Source organism: Aptenodytes forsteri, unplaced genomic scaffold (genome assembly GCF_000699145.1).
Source record: "Aptenodytes forsteri isolate BGI_AS27 unplaced genomic scaffold, ASM69914v1 Scaffold265, whole genome shotgun sequence".
Taxonomy (NCBI): Eukaryota; Metazoa; Chordata; class Aves; order Sphenisciformes; family Spheniscidae; genus Aptenodytes; species Aptenodytes forsteri.
The window spans coordinates 634562-648854 of NW_008796175.1; the positions used below are offsets into that span (position 1 = coordinate 634562).

Here is a 14293-nt window from a genome sequence, read left to right on the forward strand (position 1 = left end):
TGGCCGTGCTTCGTGCAGGCCCCCAGCTCTCCCCGCGCCGTGGCTGGTGCGTGGTGGAGGCCTCTGAAACGTGTCATTTGTTTCTCGGAACGGTCGCGGCGAGGCGGCGAGTTTCTTCTTGTAACTGCAGGCCCGCAGCGTGCGGATCTCCGCAGGCTGGCAGGAGAAAAGCGCTTGCTGCGCTCCTCCGGTGGAAGCAGTGCTTCTGTTGCAGTAAAATGGATGTTTTCAGTGCACTGGAGGCTGGAGGGTTTGTCATAGCACCGTGTAGTTTTAAGTAAAGCGCACCTTAGAAAGTTGCTCACAAAACTTTTTTTTCACTCCAGTGACAACTCACAGGTTTTTCAGCCTTACGTGTTGCGAACTCGCAGGAACAGTACAACAGTTATGAGCCGTCACAGTATGGTAAGGAATCTTCAGCATGTTTTGTTCACACCCAACAAGAAATAATTGGGCTGGAGAAATGATACTAAACTTGGTTTGTATTTGCACTAAGCATCCTAGTAAGCTTCCAGGCTGCAGAACATGCATTTTTTTCACCTGTAACTGCAACCTACGATGAAATAATACTGGTGTATTAACTGTATGTCCCCAAGAAGAGAACGATAGCTGAAGCTATGTATGATTCCCAGTATTAAGTACAGTCGTAAAGTTAATTTGGACCTGACCATGGGTTGGAAGAGAAAACTGCTGTCACAATTAAAAGTCTTGAAAGGGTGTTTTAGTTTGTTTTAAAAATGGAAGAGAGAGTCACAGGTCTTCGTTGACCTGTTTGTTTGACAGGGCCACTCTTTTTGCAAAGGCTGAACACTAGACGTCAGAAAATCATTTAAAGAAGAGTAATTTATTTGCTGGATGATATTCTGCATTCTGTTCTATAAGTCTGGTAGTGTACAGTACTGCAGTTATTTAACTTTTCAAAGATGTTGCATTTCTTTTTTTCACCCTTCCCTTGTCAACTTGGGGATCTATATGCTCTTTTCCACTAAAATTTTTCTTTCTCATCTGAGGGTAATGAAGATTAAATAACTGCTTTTCTCAAAATCCATAGAACTTAAAGTCCTGAAATATGTTTCTTCTATGTCTTCTATTCTGTTCAGAAAAAGCGACATGGAATTTTAGTTCAAAATCTTCTGTTATGAGATTTCTTAAAGATAAGAATCCAAAATTTTGGAACTCAAATCAATAGGTGTTACAGTAGACACACGGACGTCCTGAGTGGGAACTGTTGGCCCATTTGTATGTGATGGTAGCCAAAGTTCCAGAGGAATTAGACGCATAAAATTGTATGCGATTGAAAAATTGCAAAAGTAAAGTTTTGTTCAGGAGTGTTGTTCAAGACTAAGCTGAAACATTGAGATTTCTCCTTTATAATAGCCAGCTGGTTGAGTAAGTTATACAGGAGTTTGTCGTCTTTAGGCAGTAGGGAATTGTATAACGTTCATAGTTTCATTTATAATACTTTGCTTGTCTAAATGGCATATATAGCTATTTGTGTATTTGAGATGCTAAGCAATATCTGCTTGCAAGTCTGAGATCTGTGCCGCTTTCTGAGGGATAGAATGAATTTGCGAGCGGTAAAACAAGTCTTTTCTCTTGAAGGTCAGTGTTTTCTTTTTGCAACATTGAGTCATCCACATGTAGTTGTACAGCTCATTTTTAATTCACGAAGAATGTAGGTGATGGAAAATAGGATGCATGCAAGCTGTTGACGTGTGATTTAATCATTGTGGCTGTCACTTTTTTTTCAGTTGTTGTCGTCATCTCCTATTCGTATTCCTAGTAGCCGACTTCATCAGATCAGAAGGGTAAGTATAGTTTTTATCTGTATATTTAGTAACAGAATGAAAAGTATTATATAATATTGGAGTACTTACATAATGGGAGTTTCTTTCCTATTGAGTTTTTCAAGAACTGGAGGAAACCGAGTCTTTTTTAAGACTTTTTTCGACAAGGAAGCGTCCTTGCAAGGCTTATTGTTGTCATGTTTAAACTACCTTGCATTTTTGAAGTGTTGTTTCATTCAAGAGGAATGGTGAGCTGGGCTGGTAGCAGTCTCTTCTTTTTGGAGTGCTCCGACAATTCATATTTCAATTCTAACGGCAAATTATTGAATCACAAGTGTTATTCCGAGTACCTGTGATGAATCAAATGTTATGGGAAAACTTACGACGTTTATCTCCTGCAGGAGGAAGGAGTGGATTTAATGAACAGAGAAACAGCACATGAAAGGTGAGTGTTATTGAAACAAGATGATAAAATAGCCAGAGTTATCCTCTTTGTAGCTACTGATGGGATTTTTTGTATTCTAGGGAAGTGCAAACAGCAATGCAGATAAGCCAGTCATGGGAGGAAAGCTTGAGCCTGGTAATCTCTTTATAGATGTTTCCTATTTAATTCTACCTTTACACTCAACTGACGAATTTAAGGGAAAGAGAGGAGTTAACTGTGAAAATGATTTAAGAAAAACTTTAGTTCATCTGCTTTAGCTATTTTGTGCATTTAGCCCAATGACTTTCCATTAGAAGGTTGTGCCTTGGATTCTAAGGTAATGTCCTGTGCCAGTGTTGAGTTTGAAACTTTGTATTTACAGAGCGACAATGACTTGGACAAGTCTGAGAAATCTTCCTCCCCAAAGAGAATAGACTTCATTCCAGTTTCGCCTGCACCTTCACCTACAAGAGGAATAGGAAAGGTAGGATGAGTGAAATACCAAACTGAGAGAACACTTTAGAATTTTAGACCAAGGTGAACTGTGAAGATGTGTAACTTCACAAATTGTTTGATGGTTTTTTAAAAAAACACAACCAAACAACAACACACACACACACACACCCCCAACCCAAACCCACATTTTATTGGTTTCTAAGAATCAGATGCTTACCATCTTAGAGCCTGCGGAGTTGAAGCAGTGTGCCAGTTCTGTCATGCTGAATGTTTTCAGTTGCTGCTATTTGTGCGATGTTTGGATGGGTTAGGGTTCTGGTTCTAGGGAAGCTGGAAGAGGTCATTAGAGTAATCGGATTTAGACAAGATCTTCAGCTGCGTAAGTGGGGGGATGCTGGGGAAGAAGCACCAAAATTGGAATGTATCATATGTGTAAAGTAAGAGTGTAAGCAAAGACCAGAAGCTGCAAATCTAAGTGGTGAGGAGGATGAAAATATGTCTGTCAGTTATGGAAAGGAAGGCATAAACTCACTGTGAAGAAGGACTCGGGCATGCTGAATTTGCACTGAAGACTGATGGCACGTGCTGGAAAAAGGGAAGAGGTGGATCTTAGATAAACTACTTTTTCCAGTGAGGATTGGAAAACTGAAACGTAGCACAGAGAAACTGGCAACTGTGTTTAAAGATGGGCTGCCTGACCTTGTTTTCACCCTCTTTTGTGGTTCCGCTTTTGTATTGCTGCTATTTTATTGCATGCCTCTACCAGTCTCGATGCATGGAGCAGCCACATACTAGTGCTGGGTAAATGTGTTCCTAGTATAACACCGATGCTGGCAGCTGGTCCTGTACCTTTGGAATCACGACTGTAAAGCAGTAGTAGAGAACTTGACAGAAACATTTTTGTGCTTAGCTATGGGCATTCATGGGCTAAGCTCAGATTAACTGCAGAACCACAGAGCTAAATACTCTGTTCTATTCTGGAATTTTGTGTTAAATTTTCAGGTCAGATGTTTTTTGAGTAAACTCAACTTGTTAGTTTAACAAGCCCCATGAAAGAAGTAAGTCCTGAGTACTGTACTGCTGTTTCTAAATGTAACAGGAAGAACAGAAACAACTGTCTTACTTAGAAATCAGTGTCTCTTTCGATTTCAGATTTCTTGTGGGTTTGAATTTTAGGTTAATCTGAGCAGTATTGCAGTATATTTTTGCAAGTTAAGTTTTAATGCTTCTAAGATTGTGTTTGATCATCTCTGCCTTGTTCTGTTACTAGGTTTTCTTTAATTGGGGATGTTTTGTTTGGAGGGTGGGGGGAAACACCTGAGTATTTAAAAGGAAATTCTGAAGCATCTTAACGTGACTTTTTCTGCAGCAATGTTTTTCACCATCATTGCAAATGTTTGTGAGCAGTAATGGATTACCTCCAAGTCCTATTCCCAGTCCAACAAGGCGATTCTCCAAGTAAGTAACACCTGCAGGTAACAGGTATACGTTGGCTTGAATTCCAAGGCTAGCACAAAGATTAGTTAAAGCTGATGTTAAAGGCATTAAAAAAGACTTTAGTTTTACAGTAGCTGAAGTATTGCCACATAAAAATTCTCCGAAAGTTCAACCTTTACCAATGGTAGCTTTATGCAGGTGCTCTTACAGGAGCCTGTGTCAACTTTAAACTAGACTTGGTAACTTGTGGGGAAATTCCTAGGTACTTCAAATGAACTTTATTAATTTTGTCAGCATATTGATTTTATATAAATACTACACACAATTCAGAAAGGGATTGAAGTGAGGATGTGATGCACTAAGGGAAGAAGACCCTAGAAAATTTACTACAACTTTGTGTGGCAGATAATCTGCTCTAATAGGCAGCATTTCCTTGTTATCTGTGTATTCGGACTCCTGAAGCATTCCAGTTGTGCAGGAATCGTTTTAAAGAACACTTCTTAAGATATGGTTGTGTCGATTTGATGCTAGGTATGGTGGTGTTCGAACCTGGAACCTTTACAGACCTGACTATCGGTATTCTCTCTCTAGCAGGAGGAGTCAAAGTCCAATCAACTGTATCAGGCCCAGTGTTCTTGGCCCCATTAAAAGAAAAGGTATGTGTATTTACATTTTCAGATGTTTTAATATGGATGTAGTTTTGCAGCTGGATACATTTCTCTCTCTTCCATATTTTTTTTGTTGTTCCATAAATATAATAACACTTGTATGCATGGTGAACTGGAATTTGCCAGTTGTAACTTATACAATGTAAAGTAGCTAGTCTAAAACACAAGAATGAAGAACTTTAAAAGCAGCTACTGCTTGAAAGGGGCAAACTTTATTCCACATCAAATTAAATGTTATAAATATTCGTAAGCCCTGACATTCTGAAGAGTACCACTGTACAGTGCATACCTTTCAGATCATCTTAGGAATGTTGCTTATCATGCAGCATCTTCTAAACTTAGTACTGAATGTTTGTTTTTTACTCTGAAAGTTCAGAAGGTGAGTGTTTAGAGAAATGGAATAGATCAGTGCCCTTTCCTCCTGAAGGGGGAAAACTGCATTCTTTCCTGGAAGTATTCTGTGTTAAGGATATTCAAATTACATCCCAGAACAAGTCTCCATAGCAGAACTGTAAGATTGAGATATTTACAAGTGTGCCTTTAGCTATGCCTATCCTTTCTGCTTTTTTTTTTTACTTAGGCATTCTTAACTGCACCAAAAGTATGTCCTTTTATTTTACAAGAATTATATTTAGCCTTTGAGAAAAGTTACTGTTTACTGGTTTTTTTTAGGACTGCTTCTTCCTGTCAGGTAAAGAATGTTGTCTAATTTATATGGAATTGACAGGGAAGAGAAACAAGTTTTCTCATAGATGCCAATTCTGTCTTGGCTGGTGTTTTTTGTGAATTTTAGAGGCATTAAAAATTGAACAAAAGTTTATCAAGCTCAATGATCAATAGGAAATAGATATTCATACTGTGTTGTTTTACTTTAAACATTTTACAGTAGTCTTTAGACTATTAAAAACAGTGCAGGTAAAGGGCAAGCTTTCCTCACCCTATCCAAGTGCTCTTGTGGAGCATCTTTTACAAAGTGGAGATACAAGTTTGCCTTTTTTACTCAAAATATCAAGGAGTTTTCAAAATGTTACTTAATTTTAAAACATCTAATCCATTTAAATGAGCCTAATTTCTTTTCCTAAATACATAATCCTGTTATTTTCTGAATTTTAGCAGTAGCTTTATGGTTCGTATTCTACAGATGTGATATGGTAACAAATTGACACCATGATATGTGGAAGGAAGAAAGCAATCTATTGAAGACCATTTCACTGCTATAGGGAATTAACACTGGTAGACTGTGCAATTGATAAAGCTGTTATTTCTTCCCGTCAAAGAAGGGAATGTATCCCCGTGGGCTAAAGGAAATAGGAAATTTGGGGGGGGTTATCAGTCTTTTATAAAATGAGTGGTAGTATAATTCTCTTGCATAATGTATTAATATATACTGGTTTGCTGTAATGCTTAACGTCTGTCAGCTTTTCAAACTGACACCACAACTGCTGTGAAGTGTGGGTAAAAAGCCAGAAAATTTATTTCTGTTTCATATGTTTTTGTTGCCAAACTAAAAATTAAAATATACTGTAGCTGAGAGGGTTTTTTTTTTTTCTTTAAGCTTGTTATTGGCAAGTTCATGATATTTCCAATGTGTCTATTGTACAGAAGCTATTAATGAGCTAGCTCATTCTCAGGGCAGACTGTACTAAACAGATTATATGAATTCTCCCCATCATGTTTAATCTTTTAATGTCAGTAGATGATTACAGGTACAAAGATAGTCTGATCCATGATCAGTAAGTGGAAATGCATACACATGCCAATTTTTTTCTATTCAGCTTTTCTGTAAAAGTGTACATATGCATCAGAATTTGTTGTACGCAGGAGGGTGAAACTGTGAACCAAGCTGGCGTTCCTATTTTCGTAATCATTAAGAATTTTAATGTCCGTATTTTGGCTTATGTCAGGTGCCTCATCTCAACTGCTTACTTAATTTTAAGTCACAGTAATTAGTTTGCTTTAGATTATTTTGTCTGATTGTAGTCTAAGTAGCAAGTGCCTGGTTTTGTGTCTTTGAGATCGTTGTAGCCCTTCAGATACTGCTGAAGCATTAGTTAAATTAAGGATGGACTGGATGGTTAAACAACAGCTAGCATCAAATTAATGTCTTACCCAAGTGCTTGGTTGGCTGAATTAGAGGACTTACCATGTTACAGATGCAACCTTGCTCTATTGTGGGACAAACCTCTCTTTTACAATAGACAAATATTAAATGGACGTTCCAGAGACTCAAGTGAGTTTGATTATTTGCACTATTTTCCTTAGGTGAAATGGAAACTGAAAGTCAGCCAAAGAGACTTTTTCAAGGAACAACCAACATGCTTTCTCCAGATGTTACACATCTGACAGATCTCAGTTCATGGTAAAATATTTCATGTGCCCTGAAATGCCGAAACAGGGAATGTGCATTTATCACAAGCTTTCTTGTTTTGTTTTGGTTTTTTTCCAGAAAAAAATACTTTGTGTGTAGCTTCTGTATGAATATTACTGGGAACTATTCCTGTGGTAGTATAGTGTGACAGTGTTCCTGCTCCTTTGATCAATTCTTCCTGAGCAGACTCCAGCCTAGATTTTGTCTATCAAAACTTTTATGCTGAATACAATTGTTACAAATCCCTGTTGGTTCACAGACAAAGTTACCTCGCCTCAAAGATGCTTCATCATTTCAGTATGTTGTAGGCAGTGGTCATATAGTATCTGTGGTGCTTATTACCACATTGTAGAAAGTGTGTGTGAATACTTACTGCAGTTACATAGGTTCATGTTGATACATTCGTGATTTCTAGTGTTACAGTCTGTCTCCTTTCTGCATTATGATCATAAAAAGCTGAGTTCTTTTTTGTGTCAAGAGTCAGATACTAAGTATTCTAAAATAACAACTCTGTATTACTATAACTTCAGTTTACCTACAGGCTTGAAACTGCCTAGAAATGGGTTTTTTTGTGTTGCCTCCGGCTGAATTGCAAAAGTGTCAGTTTATGTGCCCTCTGGAATCTTGTATCAAGACTTCGAAATCCAAACACAGGAATTCCTTACTTACATGGGAAAAATAGGTTTCAAAATCTTGCTTTGAGCAGTGCAACAGTAAAGAACATACTAGCTAATTAATGACATCTTTGCTGCATTGCGGATTAGATTCTTGTTGTTCCTTTCCTATAACCTCTTAAGGTTTTATTCTCGTCAGTTGTCACCTCCTTTCTATAACTGATTAAAATCAGTCGTAATCTATTCTGCATGTTAAAAAAAAAACAAAACAATTCTGCTCCTCATTCCCATAAGGAGCATGAATATATATATAACATGCTACAGAAAACAAGGAGTCTTCAGGGCTGCCAGTCTTGCAGTAAAGACTGAGTGGTAGTATAGGTCTCCTACATCTTTTCTACAAAGGCGAAAGTACGTTAGCTTTGTACACAAAGTCATCATGCCCGTGTTACTAAATAACCTCTTTCTTTTTCCCCAGCCTGTCTTCAGATATTCTTGATGGGAGTAGCAGCAGCGTTGGCTCTTCCTCTGACTCACTGACTAAAGGCAGCATAACCACAGAGTCTCCAGTAACATGCTCAAACTCATGCTCTTCATTCATTTTGATGGATGATCTCTCACCCAAGTGACTTAAGTTCTGAGTCAGCGTCTGGCTGTGCTGTTCCCTTACTGTACACTTGTACAGAGAAACGAACTCTGATCCTTGAACCATTAACACGTGGATTATTAAAAGGAAAAAATATTGTAACTGTAATCCTTGGCGACTTTCCAGTGATTTTTGATTTATCCATTTAATGGACATTGTAGACCATATTAATGTCTGTTTTTGCGAATTTATTTTTTAAACAAGATGTCTGCTCAGATTATACTAACTTTTTGCTTTCAGGAACTTGCATACACTTTTTGATTCCGAGAATAGGTATCTACCTATTAGTGTTGCAATTTTTAGGAAAATACTTCTACCATTATCATGGTCACTATGTCTAGGGAAATAATTTGGTTCGGAAGGATTTGAAAATACTAATTTATTCTCTGGCACTTCTACCATTGAGTTAAACTATTCTCCTTGCTTTTTTTCAGTCACTAGCCTCAAATTCTCTTACAGAAGGGAGAAAAAAATCTTTTCTTTTCTTAGTGCTGCTAGTCATTTTTATTACAGAAGACTATAGCGGGTCTGAAAATCTCACTTTAGTACAATAAAAAAAGAAAATCCCACAACAAAATAACTAATGACTGGCACTTTCGCCATCAGTGAAGAAATAACAGTGCTCTACGAACACGATTAAGATAGCTGCATAGTTCTCTCCCCAGATCCTTTATCCTACAGATTGTATGAAATAAGGTCAATATTCAGCAAGATTTGGCCAAGGAAAATTAATCCATGCCTCGCTCTAAGACGTACAGTGCAGATAACTAAGTTATTTAAACTACTGTGTAGGAGAACCATGTATGGCACCGTCGATGTCTCCTGTGGCATTGAGGTCATAGGTATTTTTGTGCCTTAGGGGACATTGTTACAAAATTACGGAATGTAAACCAGAGGGGTGGGTGGGAAAAGTCCTTTGTGTACAGCTTGTTTATAGAGTGCTTACCAGAATCTGTCGTCGATGCTGCTTTCCTTCGTGTTCCTTTCCGAGGTGCGTGCTCCATTGCAAGGTGCTGTGGGCAGTCCCAACTCTGCTGTGAGGTGGCAGCCAAGGTAATACCCTTGGCAGCTGCTGCGTACAGCATTTATACCTTTGTTGGTCACGAGCAGGGCAAACAGCTAAGTGAACATTGGATTTCTAAGGAAAGACTTAAAAGTTTGGATTGAATACGAGCTCTGCAAATTGTTTGGCTAAGGAGTTATATTTGAGCTATGAGTAGTCTTGATACAGTACCTTGGTCAGTCTGAGGTAAGACAATAGATATTTTACTTTTTAAAGACTTTAACGGGGCAAAATAAATCCGTTTGTAATCTACTGTGTTATGCTATTTATTATTTATAACTATGTAAAAAGTCTGTGGTGATGAATTATAGTATTTTTTTATGATTGAATAAGTTTTTTATGTTCAGTAATTGCTGGCTGGTTTGTATTTAATACGCAACATTGTCTGCCAGAATCATAAGCTTCCATTTTTGAATGTTTGTAACATAAATGCTTTTGTTATCTAAAAGTACAACTTCTGATCTTTTTGAAAGAAAATAGCACTGAATTTAAAGTAAGATTATGTGCTTTAAAAGTGAGCACAACCTCTGGCAATACTGTCTGGCTAAAAAGGGGAGGGGGAGAACCGTAGTTTTTTCTGTTCTGAAGAAGCTGTTGAGTTTCCAGAAGACGTGTACATACCAGATTATTTTTAAAAGTGTTTCCATTAAATTGTAAGAAGTACCATAATGGGCCAACAGTGGCACTATTATTTGTATTATCACTTTCACCTGTGGAGCATTAGTTCCCCACCTCAAATAAATGTGCATATTGTAAAATATTGTCCATTGGTGCCATTTTTAAATGAGCTCTACAGTGTTGAATGTTAATTTTATTTGTATATGCACAGTGCTATTTCTTGAATTTTTGATGTCTTAAATCGCTTAATTATTTTTTTATTCATGCTTGTATCTTCTCTGCCTTCTTGATGCTGAAAGAAGGCTGTGCTTTTACATTTGCAAAATATTGATAAACAGTCTGTGATAAAATTCAACCTGTTACCTGTGCCCCAGTTTCATTATACCGTGCTTTTATTGGTACTGTGATTTAGAAATCTGAACAAGGGGTGGCAGAAGGAGGAAACCTATTGCATGCTTTCTTAAAACTGAGAAGAGCATAGCTATTGCTTATTTTTGGCTGACTTACCTGTACAATTGATGTATTCCAGATTTGTTTGTTAGTGGAGAGTCTTATATAAGTGCTGGCCTTTGTAAACATTAGAATGTAAGCTTCATAAAGCAAACGCACAAATATTCACTCTTGTTACAGCATTTTTTTTTTTTTTAGTGTTCTGGCTATTCTCTGCTCCAGAAGACATTGCTCTTTTATAAAATATATACGTAATACATACACATGCGCTGTGTCTGTTGTTTCAGAATGAATGGCATTGTGTAATGTAATAGGGCCCATCTAGGACCGTATTCCGTTTCACACACATAGCTGTAAGACCACTTGTTTGTTTTAAAACTAAGTTTTCTGATACTCCGATAGCTGATATTTGCACTTAACTGCATGTGAGTTGCTGCCGCTTACAGAATCAATCTTTATTGCAGTGTAAAGGCTAGTACAGCATACTCTGACTGAACTGACTAGAAGTTGCAGTTCTGGATTTATTAACTGTCTTGTCTGTAATGAATTAGATACCAGTTTGGGGAAGAAGGCCAGCTGGTGCTGGTAGCCAGCTTTAATATATAACTATTGACACTTACGCTTGACAATGTATTTTACGGCTTCGCCAGACTTATTTGTGCTGAATTGCCATGATGAGCGTCTGAGAATTCCTGTTTTTCCTCCCCCTCCTTTTTTTTTTTTTTTTTTAAGTAAGGAACCATTAATGCATATCTGTTGCTGAGAACCACCAGTGATGACTTAATGTTGTAACTGTTGAGAAGAAAGTTAAAATACCAGCAAATACCAGCGTAATTCAAGCAGCGTTTTAGATGGACTATTTTTAATATGTTAATTAGCGCAGCGTTACGATGTTGGTCTTTGTATGGCTCATTGACTAGCACTGCCTTTAGATCATATCCGAAGCATGCTGAATCCTCATTTCATGGGCTTGAAATGCTGGAAGGATTTTACCAATGGTTTAGAAAAATGTGTGTGTCAGCTGTGGAACTCTGTATGTTTTGATAATATCAAGTGTTCTGAATCAGGAAATAGATCACAGTATGCATGTTTCATTCTCCTTCATTGAATTTCAAATTGGGGATCATGGGCCCAAAAGCCTGTATTTAAGGGGCTGTTTTTCTGACTGTATGTGATTAAATACTTTCTCCTACAATGAAAGTAATTAAACTGTCAGTGGGTGAGGATGTAAATCTGAGTCCTGCAGACTTTATTGGAAAACTCATTCTTGAAATGCGCAAGGAAAGCTATACTGTATAAAAACAGGAAAGTGGGATTATTTTTTAAAGTCATGATAAAAATAGAGTACTCATTTTAACAACTCAAAATGCTAAAAACATTTTAAATGCAAGGCTTTAACTTGGCACACTTCTCTCGACAGAACCACGTTGGGGGCTGGATGCAGAGGTTAACTTGAGCAGGCTTAGGCGGATTTGGAACTCTTGTATTCTGGTGCACAAACACAATAGACTAGTCTTGGGAAATTATTTTTTGCAAATATTCACGTTCTTATCTGTAGACCCTGCTAATATATTGTGTGACAACAACGATGAGAACTTGTTTTTCCTGGAGGAATTTCATCTGCGTATAATCTTCCCGGTAACTTCATAATAAAAAAAGCTTTGCATTAATATGAGTTCAAATATTTCATGAAGTCATAGGACTGTTTCATTTGCTTTTTTGGACTGAAGGCTGAGAAATATTTTTGGAGCTATACAAACTGCCTCTTGTATTCCAAGGCTATTATATAAATGGCAGCTGTCCATAGTAAGTGGAAAGGGACTTTGCCTACCATTCAATATTTCAGTCTCTCTTGAGATCTGTTAAATAATCCTTAGCAAATTTGGTGATTGATGTAAGATGGGACACTGAAGGTACCAGATGACCCAGTGAGAAGGATGTAGTAACTAGCTCCTTTGCCTATAAATTAGAGTTTTAGCCCTGAACGTAGACCTAGCTTATCCAAGTAGTTTTCAAATGAAAAATGTGTTTTTCGAGCAACTGAGACTTTCATGAGGGTCTGCGCTGTTCAAACTTGGAGGAAAAGACTCCTTGCTGGCAAGTCTAGGACTGTTTTGCTCAATTCACCCCCAAAAGAGCGAGCTATGCTTGCCAGTCAAAATTAGAGTAGCAGTTGTCTCTGTTTTAGCTGTCTTTGGAGAAGGCAAGGAGTCGGTGGTTGGGTTTCCTTAAAGGCTGGTTATCTAATTCATGGCTAGGACCTTTGTCATCAGGCTAAAATGAAAAGTAGACGTTGTTTTAGGGCAGGTCTGTTTTCTGAGGGAGTAAATAGGCCTCAGAGCTGCTTTAAGCATGATAGCCTGGGTTTGCTTCCCGCTGCGGATGAAGAGTCTTCATGTAAGCGGGTGATAGTGACTGGGCTGCTGGCTCGGTGCTGCCGTTCCCATAAATACAAATGCACACAACTTCCACTTTTAACTCGTACATGTACCTCAAGGCTATCCTTTTTATTAGCGTACTGGGCATTTAACGGAAGTCTCTTGTTTCAATCCAAACCGTTTTGCATTAAAGCTGCTTTTTATTACTTGCTTTTAGATCTTAAAGCCTTTTGATATGGGGCCTATTGGGCCTTGGGTTTGCGTCTTGCCTCTGATTAGCATGCCAGGGCCAACATTTTCCTCTTAAACCTGGAGCAATTTGTTTTGTTCTTCTTGCATTATAAGTTTGGAAATGCAGGCTAGGGAGGTTCTTGCTATTAACAAAGAATGCATGTTAGCTTTGGTGATCACAAAAAATTGTGGGGTTTTAAAAGAAATAAGACCTGAAAACACAGAACAAATACCTATTTTTAGCGAACCAATTAGGCTGGTTTGATACCAGGCTCTTTTTTTAAAATGCAGGCAATAGTCTTTTGAACATATCATTAGTAACACAGCAACAAAATCCAATATGCTTTCACCCCCAAACATCTCTCCTTACCGTAAAGTAAGAACTTACTACGGAAAGACCACAAGTTTTGTTCATCTCTAACAAACAGAGGGCATGGCCTGTCTCGGTCTCTGAATACCAGTTTGTAGGAACGATCCCCTGTGATTCAACAGACCCGTCAGCGATGCCACTAGCATCTGTCTGCAGAACTGTCTAGCAGTTCCTTTCTGTCCAAAAAGCATCATCTTACACTGTATAATAATTCTAACACCTTTAGTCTCCCTTAGCTTATTTCTGAGGGCCATGAGATTTCTACCTTTTATACAAACACAATTATTATTAGCTGTTAATTACTGTAGGTTGACTGTCTTACTAAATAGCTCTGGTAAAATTCCTGGTGGACTTGGTGGACTTTTGCATGTCTCTCATTTTGGGGTATAACAGAGTTGGGATTTTTGATTATTTTTCAGATAATGCAATGTGTGTCTTCTAGAAGAATTATCCATTGTGTTTTAATTCTGCAAGGCATTTGGATATAGTTTATGCAGAAGTAACTCCTATTTAACAACACGAGTCAAATGAATCTTGGAGACAGTGACATGCATTTGTTTCTGCAGAAGTTGACTGGTCTAACGCTTGCATCACCTAAAGAAACCTCCTGCATTCTGCCGCAGTCCCCACCACTTTTGAACTTTCCCCAAAGTTAAGTAAGTTGGCAGATGCGCCAGGCTATTATTTGTATCGGGGTAGTTTATAATGCAGATTATGAAAACCCTATTGTGCTAGAACAAAAAGATTTTCCTTGCCCCAAATAATTTGCAATTTAAATTTGTC

General features: G+C 37.9%; 1 protein-coding gene across 1 annotated transcript; it reads left to right on the forward strand.

The window, feature by feature from the left end:
* The first annotated feature begins 329 nt into the window (after window positions 1-329).
* Window positions 330-10796, forward strand: LOC103905817 (protein FAM122A). The gene is made up of 9 exons (XM_009287578.1): window positions 330-405; window positions 1752-1808; window positions 2189-2232; window positions 2313-2367; window positions 2594-2695; window positions 4037-4125; window positions 4696-4760; window positions 7035-7131; window positions 8233-10796. The coding sequence occupies exons 1-9, from the start codon at window positions 388-390 to the stop codon at window positions 8381-8383; spliced, it is 678 nt and encodes a 225-aa protein (XP_009285853.1). The 5' UTR covers window positions 330-387; the 3' UTR covers window positions 8384-10796.
* The last annotated feature ends 3497 nt before the right edge of the window (window positions 10797-14293 follow it).

Excerpts from the sequence above, each read along its gene's own strand:
- LOC103905817 (XM_009287578.1), top strand. Across the intron at positions 2,233-2,312 it reads AGAGAAACAGCACATGAAAG|GGAAGTGCAAACAGCAATGC; the intron begins GTGAGTGTTATT and ends TTTGTATTCTAG. Across the intron at positions 2,368-2,593 it reads GGGAGGAAAGCTTGAGCCTG|AGCGACAATGACTTGGACAA; the intron begins GTAATCTCTTTA and ends TTGTATTTACAG.